The 13,949-nt window shown below is 32.5% G+C and overlaps 1 protein-coding gene across 1 annotated transcript; it reads right to left on the bottom strand.

Moving 5' to 3' along the window:
- Window positions 1–639: 639 nt before the first annotated feature.
- On the bottom strand, window positions 640–1,373 carry LOC113706521 (vetispiradiene synthase 2-like). Its single transcript, XM_027228443.2, has 2 exons — window positions 1,140–1,373; window positions 640–927 (listed from the first exon to the last, which is right to left on the bottom strand). The coding sequence occupies exons 1-2, from the start codon at window positions 1,371–1,373 to the stop codon at window positions 640–642; spliced, it is 522 nt and encodes a 173-aa protein (XP_027084244.2).
- Window positions 1,374–13,949: the final 12,576 nt, after the last annotated feature.

Here is a 13,949-nt window from a genome sequence, read left to right as displayed (position 1 = left end):
TTATGTAAAGTTGAAAATAATTTATTAACCAATGGGGGTTATGTGTATATTTTAAAAACTATAAGGGAGTTATATGGTAAAGTATTAAACCATAAGGGGGTTATATAGTAAAATATAAAAATCATACGAGGTTAATGTGTCATGTATTTATAAGGGTAATTTTGATATTTTTAGAAGTTCCGTTGCGAGTGACTATTTCTTTCACTTTGACACTTTAATCCAAATCATGAGGGGGTTATGTATAAATTTTGAAACCATATGGGGTTATGTAAAAAAAAATGCTAAACCATAGGGGGATAAAATATAATTTGCCCAAAAATCTAATAGTTGAAATTTGACAGAGTATCCAATTAAACTCGATTATAAGCCACCTTAAAGTGTAAACAATAAGAAATTTATACCAAACAAAAGGAATTTCACATTGACACACATTATTCAGATTATATTTCACACTAATAATACTATAATAGGATTATAGATACATGCACCGTTCTGCTCAAAGGAATGACGAAAACAGAAAGCAAAAAGTCAAAAAAGCACACCATGGAGCCAGAAGGGAAGGGTGACATAACAAACAAAGGATGAACACTCTTCTTAATCGCCAGTCAAACAAACACAGAATCATGTCATTTTCCGAACTCAAACAGACAGCGAATCTATTAGCATTGCGATTATATGGGCTTCTAGCTCACGGGGTTTGGTGTATCCATCTCCACGGTTCTTGTAAATAACTTCGCAAATCCTTGCTAGATTCAGAGCCATCAGAAGAACATCTCTTGGTACGGCGGTAGGCCTCAAGAATTCAGCATTCATGTCCTTCCAAGCATCATCAGCCATGTCTTCAAACTTCTTCATCGCCTCTTCCTCCGATACATTGCAATCTTTCATGTAAATTTCAATTGCTGTGGCACCCCTTAATTTCTCAAACTTGAAACGTCAAGAGATTAAATTGAATTAGTAGACTTTTGATAAATGAATTACTACTCACGAAATGTAGAAGGTTAATTTTGATTTTAAAAAAATGAAAAATTCGGACCAGTACATGTACGTATGACAACATGAGAATCCAGGTTTGTACGTGTGCGCTTGTTTTAGGACATTGTTTGAGTTGGCTAATTTAACTGTCACGAAATTCAAACCTCATAAGTGCCGACATCATTGATCATTCGCCGGTGTTTCGTGATACCCAGAATTAGTTTAGGATTACTCAACAACCACTTGACAGCATCATCTGTTGCACTCTCCATTACCAAGAAGCCTGCTGCTGGTAGTAGATAGTATGTGCTTGTGACCATACCAATCTTCAAGTACTCAGCAAAAGATGGTAATTCTCTTGTAAGAAACCACTTCGACTGTGTGAGGCTTGCCCTCATGTAATTTTTCCACTAGTTAAAACAAATTAATTTAAAAGAATATTAGCACTATTTGATCAAGGCACTAGGCATTTTAATTACTACAAATACAAGGAAATTTCGGTGGTTTTAGAATTTTAGTACTTAGAAGATTTGGATCATCTTAGTCTAGGATTGCTTCGTCAACCACAAAATGCACAAAACTCGTTACTTCTTCAATGCACTTAACATGAAAGAAGTCTTTTTTTTTTTTTTTTAAAGATGAAAGAAGTATAAATAAGCTTCTTGGAAAAATTTTGACAAACTGATTTAGGCACAAAATTCCATTTAATAACATATGTAGTTGCTTCTACAATTGGTAGCAAGGCAGTTCGAAAAAATAGTTAAGCTGTAAATGAAAGATGGTTAACAAAGTCCATTAAACTGGCAATGTCATAACATACTTCTTCCACGTATAGATTGAATGCATTGGTTTTCTGTTTTAAGGCTGAATCTTCGCCAAGCTTCTCATTGAATTTGAGAAGTGCCATAAAGGAAGTTTTCATGTACTCCGGGAGTTGACCAATTTCACTGCCATCCCACCTGGAAGCAAACGGTATATTATATATTGATGCAAATTAACAAGTGATTTTCAGCTAGTTAATGGAGCATTAACACTTGGAAGCCTACTTTACAGAACAGTATTGCATGAACATCAAATGGGTTGACCTACAACAAAGTAAATTGACTCTCAGTTGTTTCCAGCTAGTAAATCTGTGCTAGTGACGGTGATGTTTTCTAGCTCTCTACCAAGTACCAACAAAGAAAGTACTCCGGCATTTATTATAGTTGTATGTTAAAGTCGAAGTTGCCTTCAATAGATTTAACCAATGTTTTTAAACTCGGATCGGTCAGTGAACCGGAGAGGTAGCCGGTTCGCGGTTCGATCGGTCCGACCGGTCCAACCGGCCGGTTCAAAGGTTCACTGTTTTTTTTTTTTTTTTTAGTGTTAAGTACTAAGCAGGTTTCATTCTACACTTGAACTTTACCAACATAACTTAATTTAAGTTATGATAATAATAAATTTTCTAAAAGTTATACACCAAACATGGAATGATAAATATAATTAAAATATCATAATTCACCACAAGTTTTCATAAATTCATTATAAATATAAATAGATACAATCCAAATGTGCACCAATTATCACAAATAAAAACACAAAAAATAAATAAATTAAATATTGAAATTCTTTTACAACCCTTAAAAAAATCCATAAAAGAGTTCAAATTAAGACAAACTATTTGAATAGCAAACTTTTTATCAGTGGCATGATAAGCAACCACACCACCTTCACAATTTCATCAACTTAAGCTGAAAAAGTTAAAATTTTATTATAAAAATATAAATCTAATTGCTCAAACTAAAAAAAACTAAAAATTTTTGAAAAACAAATATACATTTAAACACATAAAAAATTAATTGCTACTAAACATTACTAATTAACATGTTATATTAAATTCAATGATCCTATACCATTAATTATTTTAAATTCAATTATCAATAGCTTCGATTATGTGCCAACTACCATATTTTTGACCAACCCAATGTTATTATTTGTCATTCCTACCCAATTCCTACACGGATGTGCACTACTTTTGCAAAAATTTCATCCTTAATTAATCGAATAAAAATAAAACAAAAATGAGGGAAACAAATGAAACTTGAGGGGAAAAAGAAGAAAATGCAAAAAATCAACTAAAGATAATAATATAGAAAAAAACCTTGAAAAGAAAAAAATTAAACTTACTAAAATGTTGGAAAACAAGAAAAGTTGAAAATTTCAACTTGTTTACAATCTGCTAAAGATAATAACCTGATAATAATGGTGAAGACTTGAGAAAATCTTGTTGTGGATATTTGGGTTAAAAATGGTTAAGAAAAAATTGAAAAAAAAAATAAGAGAAGAACTTGATGTTTTAATATATTTTTTAGCCAAGTAAAATTCTCAACAAACTTAAGTACAGTCTAGCGGTAAGATTGTCATATTTAAACTTGGAGACCCAGGTTTGAATCTTAACTACACCATTCTTGATATTTTGTTGAAGAATTTAAAAAACCCCCGGTTCACGGTTCTTAACGGTTCCCACGGTTCGTCCGGGTTTCAACGGTTCTCCATGAACTTCTGGCTTTAGCATTAGACCGGACCGGTGACATGGCCGGTTCGCGGTCCAACCGGTCGAACCGGCCGGTCCGGTCCGGTTCTGAAAACATTGGATTTAACCGTTTTTCTAAAAGGTGACTATTAAACACTCATCAACACACCTAAAATACGCCTATTTATTATTACCTTCCCTTACATTTATATATTTTTCCTATTTAATCTTATCTGTACTCATTTGCATTTATTTATTTTTTCTAATTAATCTTACATTTACAAAAAATATGATGGTACCTGAAATATATCTTAACAATTTAGAGGGACCCTAGATTTAATAGTAATTCTAAAGTTTCCAAACACTTTCCAAATGATTTTATTAGCATCATCAATATTGAGAAATTTGGATGTGAGAAATCTTTTTGGCCGACATAGGACCCAAAGGACGGTTTAAATTATTTGAGTGGCAAGCAAAAAAGTTTTAGAAATGGAATCATTGATACTTTAGAATTATTGAAGCTTGAGAAACAAGTGCTGACAATAAGGACACCGTACTGCGACATTCAATTATGGAATGGAATTATTGATACTTTAGAATTTATTATTACCAGCTAGCACTTAACCAGAAAAATCGTTATCTTTCGTGAAATATTATTAGATTATTTTGCAATCCAGTTAAAGCAAAATTGCTCTGACTAGTTTATGAAGTACCTTAATATCTCACAGAGTTCTTGTTTATGCAACATTTGCGACCAATGGTAATCCATTTTGGCAAGCCTTGGTAGCAATTTGTCATTTCATTCGTCTTCCTCATAGATGGAAATGTAGTGACGAATCTCAAGTCTAGGGACGCCTTTATGTAATGGCTGCTTTAGGGCATGTTCCACTTGTTTTGCAAGAGTAGAATCAACAAGTTGTGCTCCACATGTTTTTAGATTAGTGGTTGCGAAGGTATGGGCTTCTTCTAGAATACTATCTCCATATGTCCTCACATGAGCAGCTTCATATAGGTTTAGGAGACCCCTTTTGTCCTTGCCGAGGGAGTCCTTAAATTTGCCATCAGCATCCACAAATTTCTGAAACACACCTGTTAAAAAAAAAAAATTCACAAATAATTCTTCAGTAAACCACCTCTCCTGTAGGAGACCCAAAAAAAAAAACAACAAAATATTTTCTTTTTTGAAGTGATGGAACTTGGAGTTTCCTAAATGCAGTATAAAAAGTAACTTACGTACCACATGAGATATTGAAACCATGTTGCCTTAATAGTCTAAATTGAAGCGCTACGGTGGATAAATCAAAATTCTGATACTTCTCAAAGTTGGCACATTCATCCAATATTTTCTGAAGTTGCTCTTCAATCTCGTTGTCAAAATGAAACGAGATTCCAAGTCGTTCTACTTTGTCAATCAAATCTAGTTGATCTATCACATTATTTTCAGTAGACAAAAGCATTCTTCTCACTTCTTCCCTTAGCAGTTCAATCTCTTTGGCATACTTTTCATGCTCCTGAAAACATCACAAATATCTTTCTTCAATGAGATTGTTAAAGTTACATTGACATTTTCAGTTTGAGAGCAGAATTCTTAAAAATAAACACGAAATATATATATATATATATATAATCCATAATCTAGAAATCTATAACATATCCATTCCCCAAGAAATAATGTGTGAGGATCTGTATTTATTCGGAAGTCTAGTAAAAGCTACAATTTGTCCACAAACGCATGGTAATGAAAAGGAAATATAACCTGCTTATCAAGAGTAAATGAAGCAATGCGATCAGACCAAATATTTTCAGGGAAGTAGGCTAATGGTCTGGCAATCTCATGCTCATTGCACAAGTGATGAGCAGTTTCAGTTGAGGCCATGTTGTTGGGGAACTAGGGAAGAAATGAATTTGTTCAAGTATATGTTGCTAACGATGACTAACTTGATGATCAGCCAGAAAAATGCGTCCGTATTTATAGAGCCAAAATACCCTATTAGCTGAGGCTCAGAGATTCCCGTCACAGGATAGTATGGAATATCTTTCTTGCTCGAAATTTGGTCTGAAAAGCCTGTAGTTAACGTCCAAGAGTACCTGCAATGATTCATGAAAAATGTCGGGGAAAATCAATTTTAAAAAACTGTATAATGGGAAATAACAATGCCATGTTTGCCATCCTTTCACAAGCTGTCACTTCTGCTCTTCTAGTATATGTGTGTTTGGATATGAGTTTATTTGAAAAAAAAAATTATTTGGAATAATACTGTAACACTTTTTGTAATGCAATATATGTAAAAAAAAAAAAAAGTTGTTGAAAATTGTGTTTATAATGTAATTAAGATAACATTTGCAATTTTTTTTCCAAATTATACTATCTAAACGGATGCTTTTCACCTTAATTTCCCTTATCAAGTTATAGATACACAGTGTATTGAGTCTATTGAACTTTATGTCAATTAGACTTAATTTGTTCCCTTAATAACAGTTTTGTTTATTTATTTTTTAAATCTTGCATGGAATTGGCATGTTAGTATTTGTAGCTGACTGATCAAGATGTATAAACTTTGAGGGGCACAATGTACTAAATGTAGATTAAGCAATGTACTAAACTTTGAGGGGCAACTTTTGCAAGTGGACTTTAGCTATTAGTGTATCATTACTGGGAAGCTAGGATATTCTTAGTGTTTAGGATATTAAAATTTGTAACTTAAAGAGAATCTTGAAATTGGCCATTGATTAGTTGATTAGTTTTTAGTCTTTGTTGGTGAATAAATGTTTATTTACTGAAGCATTTTGCAGGATCGTTTGGGGTAAATTCTTTTCTTTCTTTTTTTTTTGGGTTTAAAAAGGAAAAAAAAACTCTACAGTTGTGATAAGTAGCTTAGTTGATAAAATCTTGATGATCAATCGTTCTTTTTCTATTTTATTTTTTTATTTTTTTGCTAATCTTTCCTTCTTTTGTGGCGCCCCCACAAAAATATTATAAAACTCCATCTTAATAATAGCATTAACAATGATATTGTGAAAAAATAAAACTTTAAGAATGAGAAAAGGATATAGGTAATTTGACATCCATCTAACTTTAAGGTTTTACACCCAAAAAAAAAAAGATCCACTTGATTTACCAAAAAAAACACACTATTAATTGATAAACAAAAGAAATGAAATTTATTTAAATAGAGGACTACTTGGAAAAGCAAGAAATGCGGAGGCTAGTGTTTGCTTTTGTGGTCTATCAGATATCGAAAGCAAGAAATAGGGTTAATTTCACATAGCTCCCCTGAGGTTTTTGACCATTGCAAACAGCTCCCCTCAAATTCTAAAAATTACACCTATCTCCCCTATTTTCACTATTTAGGTAACATTCTAGGCCCAAAAGGCTATATTTTTCTCAAAATTCCTATAATGCCCTTAAGTTATAATTCACAAAACAAATATAAAGGAAAAAAATGGTTTATAGTCTCTATTTTATTTATCTTTACTTGCTATCACTATTACCTATCTATTAACATGCAAATTATTATTAAATAAACACATATCTTTGTTCTAATATTTCTCTTTTAACTAAAAATTTCTGTTGCAGACCATTGTATCAACTATAAACACTACACCAAATACCTAAAAGCTTATCTACAATCTCATATCAATATCAAATTTTACTTAATACACAGCAATATTCATTAATATCGCTAAATTTCAATTCCATGACTGCCACCTTTTTAATACAAAATAATCTAAACCATCACTACTAATACCAATATCCAATATACTTCATTGGCATAAAGTTCAAAATCAATCAAATTCTCTCTATAGGAATAACATCAATAATTGTAAATCAAAAATAGAAACACGATCCATTTATAAATATATACCAAGACCACTTTTTTTCATGGCAACCATAACAATATAACCTATATATATTTAGTTCCTATTCCACTTCCTATCCTCGATTTTTATTTTTTATCACTGTCACTATCTTCATCTCCATCTAGTTTGATAATGAAATTAGTACTCAATTTGTCATTTGACAATTTCAATTTGCTAATGTCTATCAAAAATTGGAAACAAAAATGGGCGAAATGAAACTATTTAATAATAATGGAAAATCGAGAATTGGGAATACATACCAAAATATGTAAGTATTGGTGGTTTGGTGTGTATGGTGATTTTATTAGTGGCGACAGTAAACATTTGGTTGATAATAATAAATAAATGAGTTTGAATGTAGAAGGAAGAGAATCGATAGTTAAATGGGAACGACTGTAGCTTGAATTATTGGTTTATAATATATCAGACAGGTTTAATATTTGATAGAGTTTTTAAATGAGTTGACAATTAATGAAGGGTATTGTTGTCTTTTAATCACATCAAGGGAGGTCTCTGTAATTATGTAAACCTCAAGGGAGCCGAATGAAATTGTCAAAAATCTCAAGGGAGGTTTCTGAAATTATCCCCAAGAAATATGCAGTGATTTTCAAGTTTGTTTGAGTATCTGCTATTGGTATTATGGAGACTATTTCTTCATGAAGGATGGAATATTGTCCTAGCATGGGGCAACATACCAAAGACCCATGAGAGTTGGCAGTTAGCATTGCAATGGCACTGTCGATTACATGTTTTGATTGCTGAATTTGTTTGTAATATGTAAATAGTATAGCTTTTTGTAGCTGAGTTTCTTCTCTTGGACAAACATTTTTCCTCAATCAGTGGAAAGTTACAGTTTGCTCTTGAGAGAGAGAGAGAGAGAGAGGCAAGTGTTGGATTGAGTTGTAGTAGTTGGTAGGTGAGGTTGTAAATATTCTATTAGGAGTTAATGTGTATCACTTAAAAATTTGATAGGTGTTAGTAGTTGGTAGTTGGTAGGACTCTAATTACTACTCTTGTATAATCCTATAAATAGGCACTTGTATCCTTGTGTACTGATATGTGTGAAATACATGGAAAACTTCACCAATCTCTCTCTCTCTCTCTCAAACTTATCTCTTCTTAACAGCAAGATCATAATATAATTGTGAAAGTTATAAATTACGGACTAAAAATGTCATTGTAAACATGAAGGACTAAAATAATCACACAAATTCTCTATACTGCTCCATAATTGATCAATAAAAATTACGATTTGCTCAAAAAGAAATATCAACACAAAACTCCATGATTGTTTTGATTGTAACAATAAAAAGGATAGATTCGGTCAGATAAAAGCTTTAAGTGTTTTTGTCAGGTTATGTTGATTAAGGAACAGAACTGACAGGTTAATTTGGTGGACAACTCAAAACTAAGGACCAAGGCACAAACAACAGTTGTCAATAATAATTGTTCTAACTGATGTAACATTTTTTGAACAAGATATAACTCCACGTAAATTACTTATAAAACTTAACAAGATATAAATTACTTATAAAACTTAACAACAGAGACACAGTTATTATATATAGGATTCATATGAACAGTAATAAAATATCACACATCTACTGTAAGAATGTACAAGAAGTTCATATAGAGTTACAAAACGTTCAAAAAGTATTATATTGTTCAAGGACGGCTGCTCCCACTCCCTCAAAACTTAAAAAGGGAAAATTCAGTGGTTTTTTTCTTTTTATTTTTTCTGGTAAACGTTGATTCCTATTCAATATTTCTTACATATATGTATATATATAGTTATGATGAGTAAGATTAAAATCTAGGCAAAGACAGGGGAAAGTAATTTGGAAAGTTGTTAAGTAAAATTAGCTTCAAAACGACAAAAGAACTACAGCATGTATTCAAAAATCAAATTATTTGGAAACAATATTCTTTTTTTAAGTGATAAAAATTATTTAATATTCATTAAACCTGTATTATATCCATGCTTTATTTTTCTTTACTGTCTTTATTTCATATCGTCATATCAAAAAAAAAGTGTGACTGTGAATAATAATACAAATTTTTAAAATATCTTCTATCAAACTATTAACCTCAACCAAAAATCATGGCACGAAACAGAGATAATCAGCCTGGGTAACTTGTCTTGTCTTGATAATCGTTCCTTCCTAGATAATGTTCCCTAACGTCCAATATTTCCAGTATTTGATGGACATTCCAAGCAGCCATTGCTTGTCGTATGTTGAATGACAACATGTAAAATCATTCATAGATGAAACAAAAAGAAATAAAATTATCCCCTCCCCTGTTTGAATTGCTGTTTCCTGAATAAAAATTTTACATTTTTTGTGATTATTGTTTATACATTTTTAAATTATTTTTGGCTCAAATACATTATATCCTAAAAATTGTTATAGTGATTTTTTTTTCTAAAATTCTTAAAATGTTGCAATCCAAACAACCTCTTACATTCACACAATCTAGTGGGGAAGATGTTTAATTTTCTTTCAAAATGCATGAGTTTTTGATTTACCATAGACTAGCTTAATTTCATCCACTAATTCAAGCATAGAGGTCAAGTTCATCTACAAGGTCTATGAGAAGCAGTGCCATTAATAATACAAATTTCTTGATGGTCGAGAAACAAACAAAATTTAAGAATGTGAAGAAATCTAGTTTAAGAACTTCTTGTCAAATTAGACTAAAGGGATTGAAGAAATCAAAAACCACAAACTACAGTTTTTTTTTTTTAATTCACAAACATATGTTAAAAAATTAATGTTGCCAAACAAACATACATAGCACAAGGATTGATGTCGATGGGTCCTTACTCTGCCCTCCCACACAATAATGTCCTTTAATTAATAAATCATTTGGTTTTTGATTGAATAATACTTGTACAACCTGTTTCCCGAAATGTTTTTAGATTAATGTTTACATATAACCCAAAAAAAAAAAATTGTCATAGAACCTACTTGAAGAATCATAAATAAAATATTAACACACTTTTTTTTAGCTACATAACTATTGAATGTGTTTTAGACCAGATAACAAAGCATGTATAGTATACAAGAAATTTTTTTGTAGTAACTAAATAGGGAGAATTGTAATTTTGGTCCCCAATCTATAGTGTATGCACGGAATTATCCCCAATCTATTTCAAAAATCAATTTTGGTCCCTAATCTATTCAATTTTGCGCTAAAGTGGACAATTGACGGAATCTCTTCAATTTCAATCGGAATTAAGTCACGTGAGATTACGTATCGGCACCTAAAACTCCTTTTTCAATTTTTTAATTTCTAAAACACGATTTTTCTAGTGGCTTGGCTTTTGGTATGGACACTCCTGTCCCTTCAGCCACATCAATCTCCTCCTCGCCAATTCTTTTCCAATCAAAACTCTGAATTAGAGATCCCAAGGCCAAACCCACCACCCGCTGTGCTAGGCCAGAACCAGAAAAAGATCTCCTTCCCATCCCAAATGGAATCAGCTTTGATAGCTGAACCTACAAGCCTTTGAATCTCTCTGGCTTGAAGCTTGTTGGATCATTCCAAACGTTTGGGTCCCTGTGAACTGCCCATGCATTAACTAGCAAAATTGTGCCTGCAGAATATTGTATCCCCCAATTTTATAGTCATCGAACGACTCATGTGGCACTAGCATTGGTGCTGCTGGTACAATCGAAGTGTTTCTAAAATAACATTATGAAGATAAGGAAGATTAGATAGATCATGTTCGTCGACCAATCGATCAGTCCCTACTTAAGCATCCAATTCAGCTCAAGCTTTCTTTAACACCTCGGGATGATTGAGCAAAAGAGACAAGGCCCATTCTATAGTCACCAATGAAGTGTCTGTTCCAGCCGTAAGCATGACCTACCAATAATATACTAGTGGTTCAATTGAATGCTCATTCTAGTTCAACGGTGAAGAATGGCTAATAAGGAAAGAATATACTTACCAGTATAATCCCTTTGATGATTTGGTCCGTATAATCCCTTTGATTTCCAATTATTATCATTCGTTTTTCTCTCTCGACTACTTGCTTGCTTGCTTATGTAGTAGTACTGCTGCTGCTGCTCCTATTGTGTGTGCAGGAAAGTTGAACTAGATCCGTCTCTGACATTGATTGCAGATTATCTCCATTACTAATGGAGGCAAGAACGAGACTTGGACTTGGAGGCCAAGCTGAGCTTCTTACTCGTGTTGTGGGTTCTGGGGATTTGAAGGCGGCGGCCAACAAGAGGAGTAATTTGGATTGTGAGATTACCTTTCATGTCTTTGTTTAATAAGACAAAAGGCAAGAGAAAGCCAAAAATATTAAAAAACGTGTTTTAGAAATTAAAAATTTGAAAAAGGGGTTTCAGGTGCCGGCACGTGATCTCACGTGATTTAGTTCTGATTGAAATTGAAGAGATTTTGTCAATTGTCCACTTTAGTGCAAAATTGAATAGATTGGGGATCAAAATTGATTTTCGAAATAGATTGGGGATAATTCCGCACATACACTATAGATTGGGGACCAAAATTACAATTCTCCCTAACTAAATATCATTCTTCTATAAGAAAATTCCAATCAAGTGGAGTTCAATCTCATTGATTCACCAGTAAATGCTCATACGATTATTGTGGAGCTTTGTTCGATTGCATGTTCTGAAACAGTTCTTGAAAAGATATTTTGTAACTATCTATTGGTAGGGCTGTGCATCGAAATCGAAAGCGGTAATTCGGAAGTTTGAAATCGGAAATTTTCGAAATTTTGACTTGAAGTTCTCCGATCGAATTCAATTTCGAAATGGCCAATTCCGATTTCAAATTCGATACCGAATTGAATTCGGAATTCGGTGAATTCCGAATTCACCGAATTCCTTTTTTTTTTTTTTTTTGCTTTCGTTTCAGTCTTCCAGACTTGGTTCTCACTTTTTATCTTCTCAGCTAACGGCCGTTAAAGGAAGCAATAAAAAGAAGAGAGTAAGCTGAGTCGGAGCCGGAGGAAGAAATAAAAAGAAGAGTAGCCCTGATAAAACCAAAGCACTTGCTACCGTTATGCCTACTGCTGCAGCTCCAACTGTCTTCTTGGATGTTGATGGTGAGCTTGATGGCGTTGCTGGTAGAGGCTGTGGAAGCAGTAGCGGCGGTGATACCGGGCTGGTCCAGACTGGGCGGTAGCAAAACCGGCTGATTTTGCGGGGGATTGGAGGGGGAAGCTGGTGGTGTAAGAGGAGGTGGAAAGAAAGTCTCTAAGTTCTGAGGAGAAGTAGATTGGGATGAAGATTGAGGGATGGAAGAAAGGATGATGAGCAAGAATGAATAAAGAATTTTTTATGGACAAAGATTTGCGGCCATGAATGTGATGTCTTGAACCAAATTGAACAGAGCTCGAATGAGTTCGAATGTAGATTTTGGTTATATTTGTGGACCGTGTGGCTTTTTGGTTTAGATGAGGAAGAGGCGGCGGAAGAGTGAGGTGAGTTAAGTTAACAGGTTAGGGTTTTTGCAATATCATGTATCAGGTATTAACTTATTATTTTAATTTCAATTTCAATTATTAACTTATTATGTTATATAATATATATTATATATGTATTGTTAAAAAGTAAAAACTATTATATTATATATAAATATTATTATTCGAATTCGGTATAAAATTTCCGATTTCAAAAATTATACTTTCGAATTCGACCCGATTTCGACCAATTCGAAATCGGAATTACCGAATTCCATTTCGAATTACCGAAATTCCGAATTCGAAATTCCGAATTCAATTCGAAATCGGTCGGTAAATTGGAATTTTTTGAATTTACACACCCCTATCTATTGGAAAGAGTGTGTACAATAAAAAATATAGTTTAAAAAAATGCTAAAAACTTTTGTAAAAAAAAAAAGCTTTTTTTTAAAGACAAAGTCATTGCTATGTTGCTCTTTTTTGGGTTTCTTTGGATATGATTTTATTTGAAAAAAGAATGATTGCATAATAAATACATTTTTAACTATTTTTTTATCTCACATACTTCATATCAAAAAAAGTGTTATAGTGTTTTTCTTTAAATATTATTTCAAATAATTTCTTATCCGAACATATTCAATTCTTGGATAGGTGTAACAAGGTCATTTAAAAATTAAAACCTTCATATGGGACAAGAACTTGCATGTACAAAGAATTTTTTTTTGGTTAATCACAAAAATTCCCCCTAAGATATGGCCAAATTTTCACCTTGTGCCCTAACATTTTTTTTTCCTTACTTTATTTCCTAAACCATTAGTCAACTCTAACATTGTATAATGGTGATGTCAAAATGATATTTATACCCTAAAAGTTAACTACAGTAAATCCCCTTGAAGTATAGCTTGTTTTGTGCTTTATCCCCTAACATCATTTTTTATCAATTTGTTTGGTTGTTACTAAAATCGTTAGTGATTTCTAATATTTTGATAACACCTTGGACAAATAATATCTAAAAAACCAATATTCCTAACATAATAATAATAATTAATATTTATATATATATGGTCCCAGTTAAATTCATTCCATAATTGCACTTTTTTTAAGGTTAATGAGAATATCTTGTTAATTTAACTTAATGTTGGAACAAAATTGTTATTAAAA

This window comes from Coffea arabica, chromosome 8c (assembly GCF_036785885.1).
Source record: "Coffea arabica cultivar ET-39 chromosome 8c, Coffea Arabica ET-39 HiFi, whole genome shotgun sequence".
NCBI lineage: Eukaryota > Viridiplantae > Streptophyta > Magnoliopsida > Gentianales > Rubiaceae > Coffea > Coffea arabica.
The sequence above is the reverse complement of the archived record's forward strand: the minus strand, read 5'-3'. Positions and strand labels throughout refer to the sequence as shown.

Bases quoted from the DNA above. Each gene is read 5' to 3' on its own strand.
- LOC113706521 (XM_027228443.2), bottom strand. From the start codon at position 1,373: ATGAGGGCAAGCCTCACACAGTCGAAGTGGTTTCTTACAAGAGAATTA. The intron at 928-1,139 runs GTTTGAATTTCG...TGACGTTTCAAG, and splicing joins ATGATGTCGGCACTTATGAG to TTTGAGAAATTAAGGGGTGC.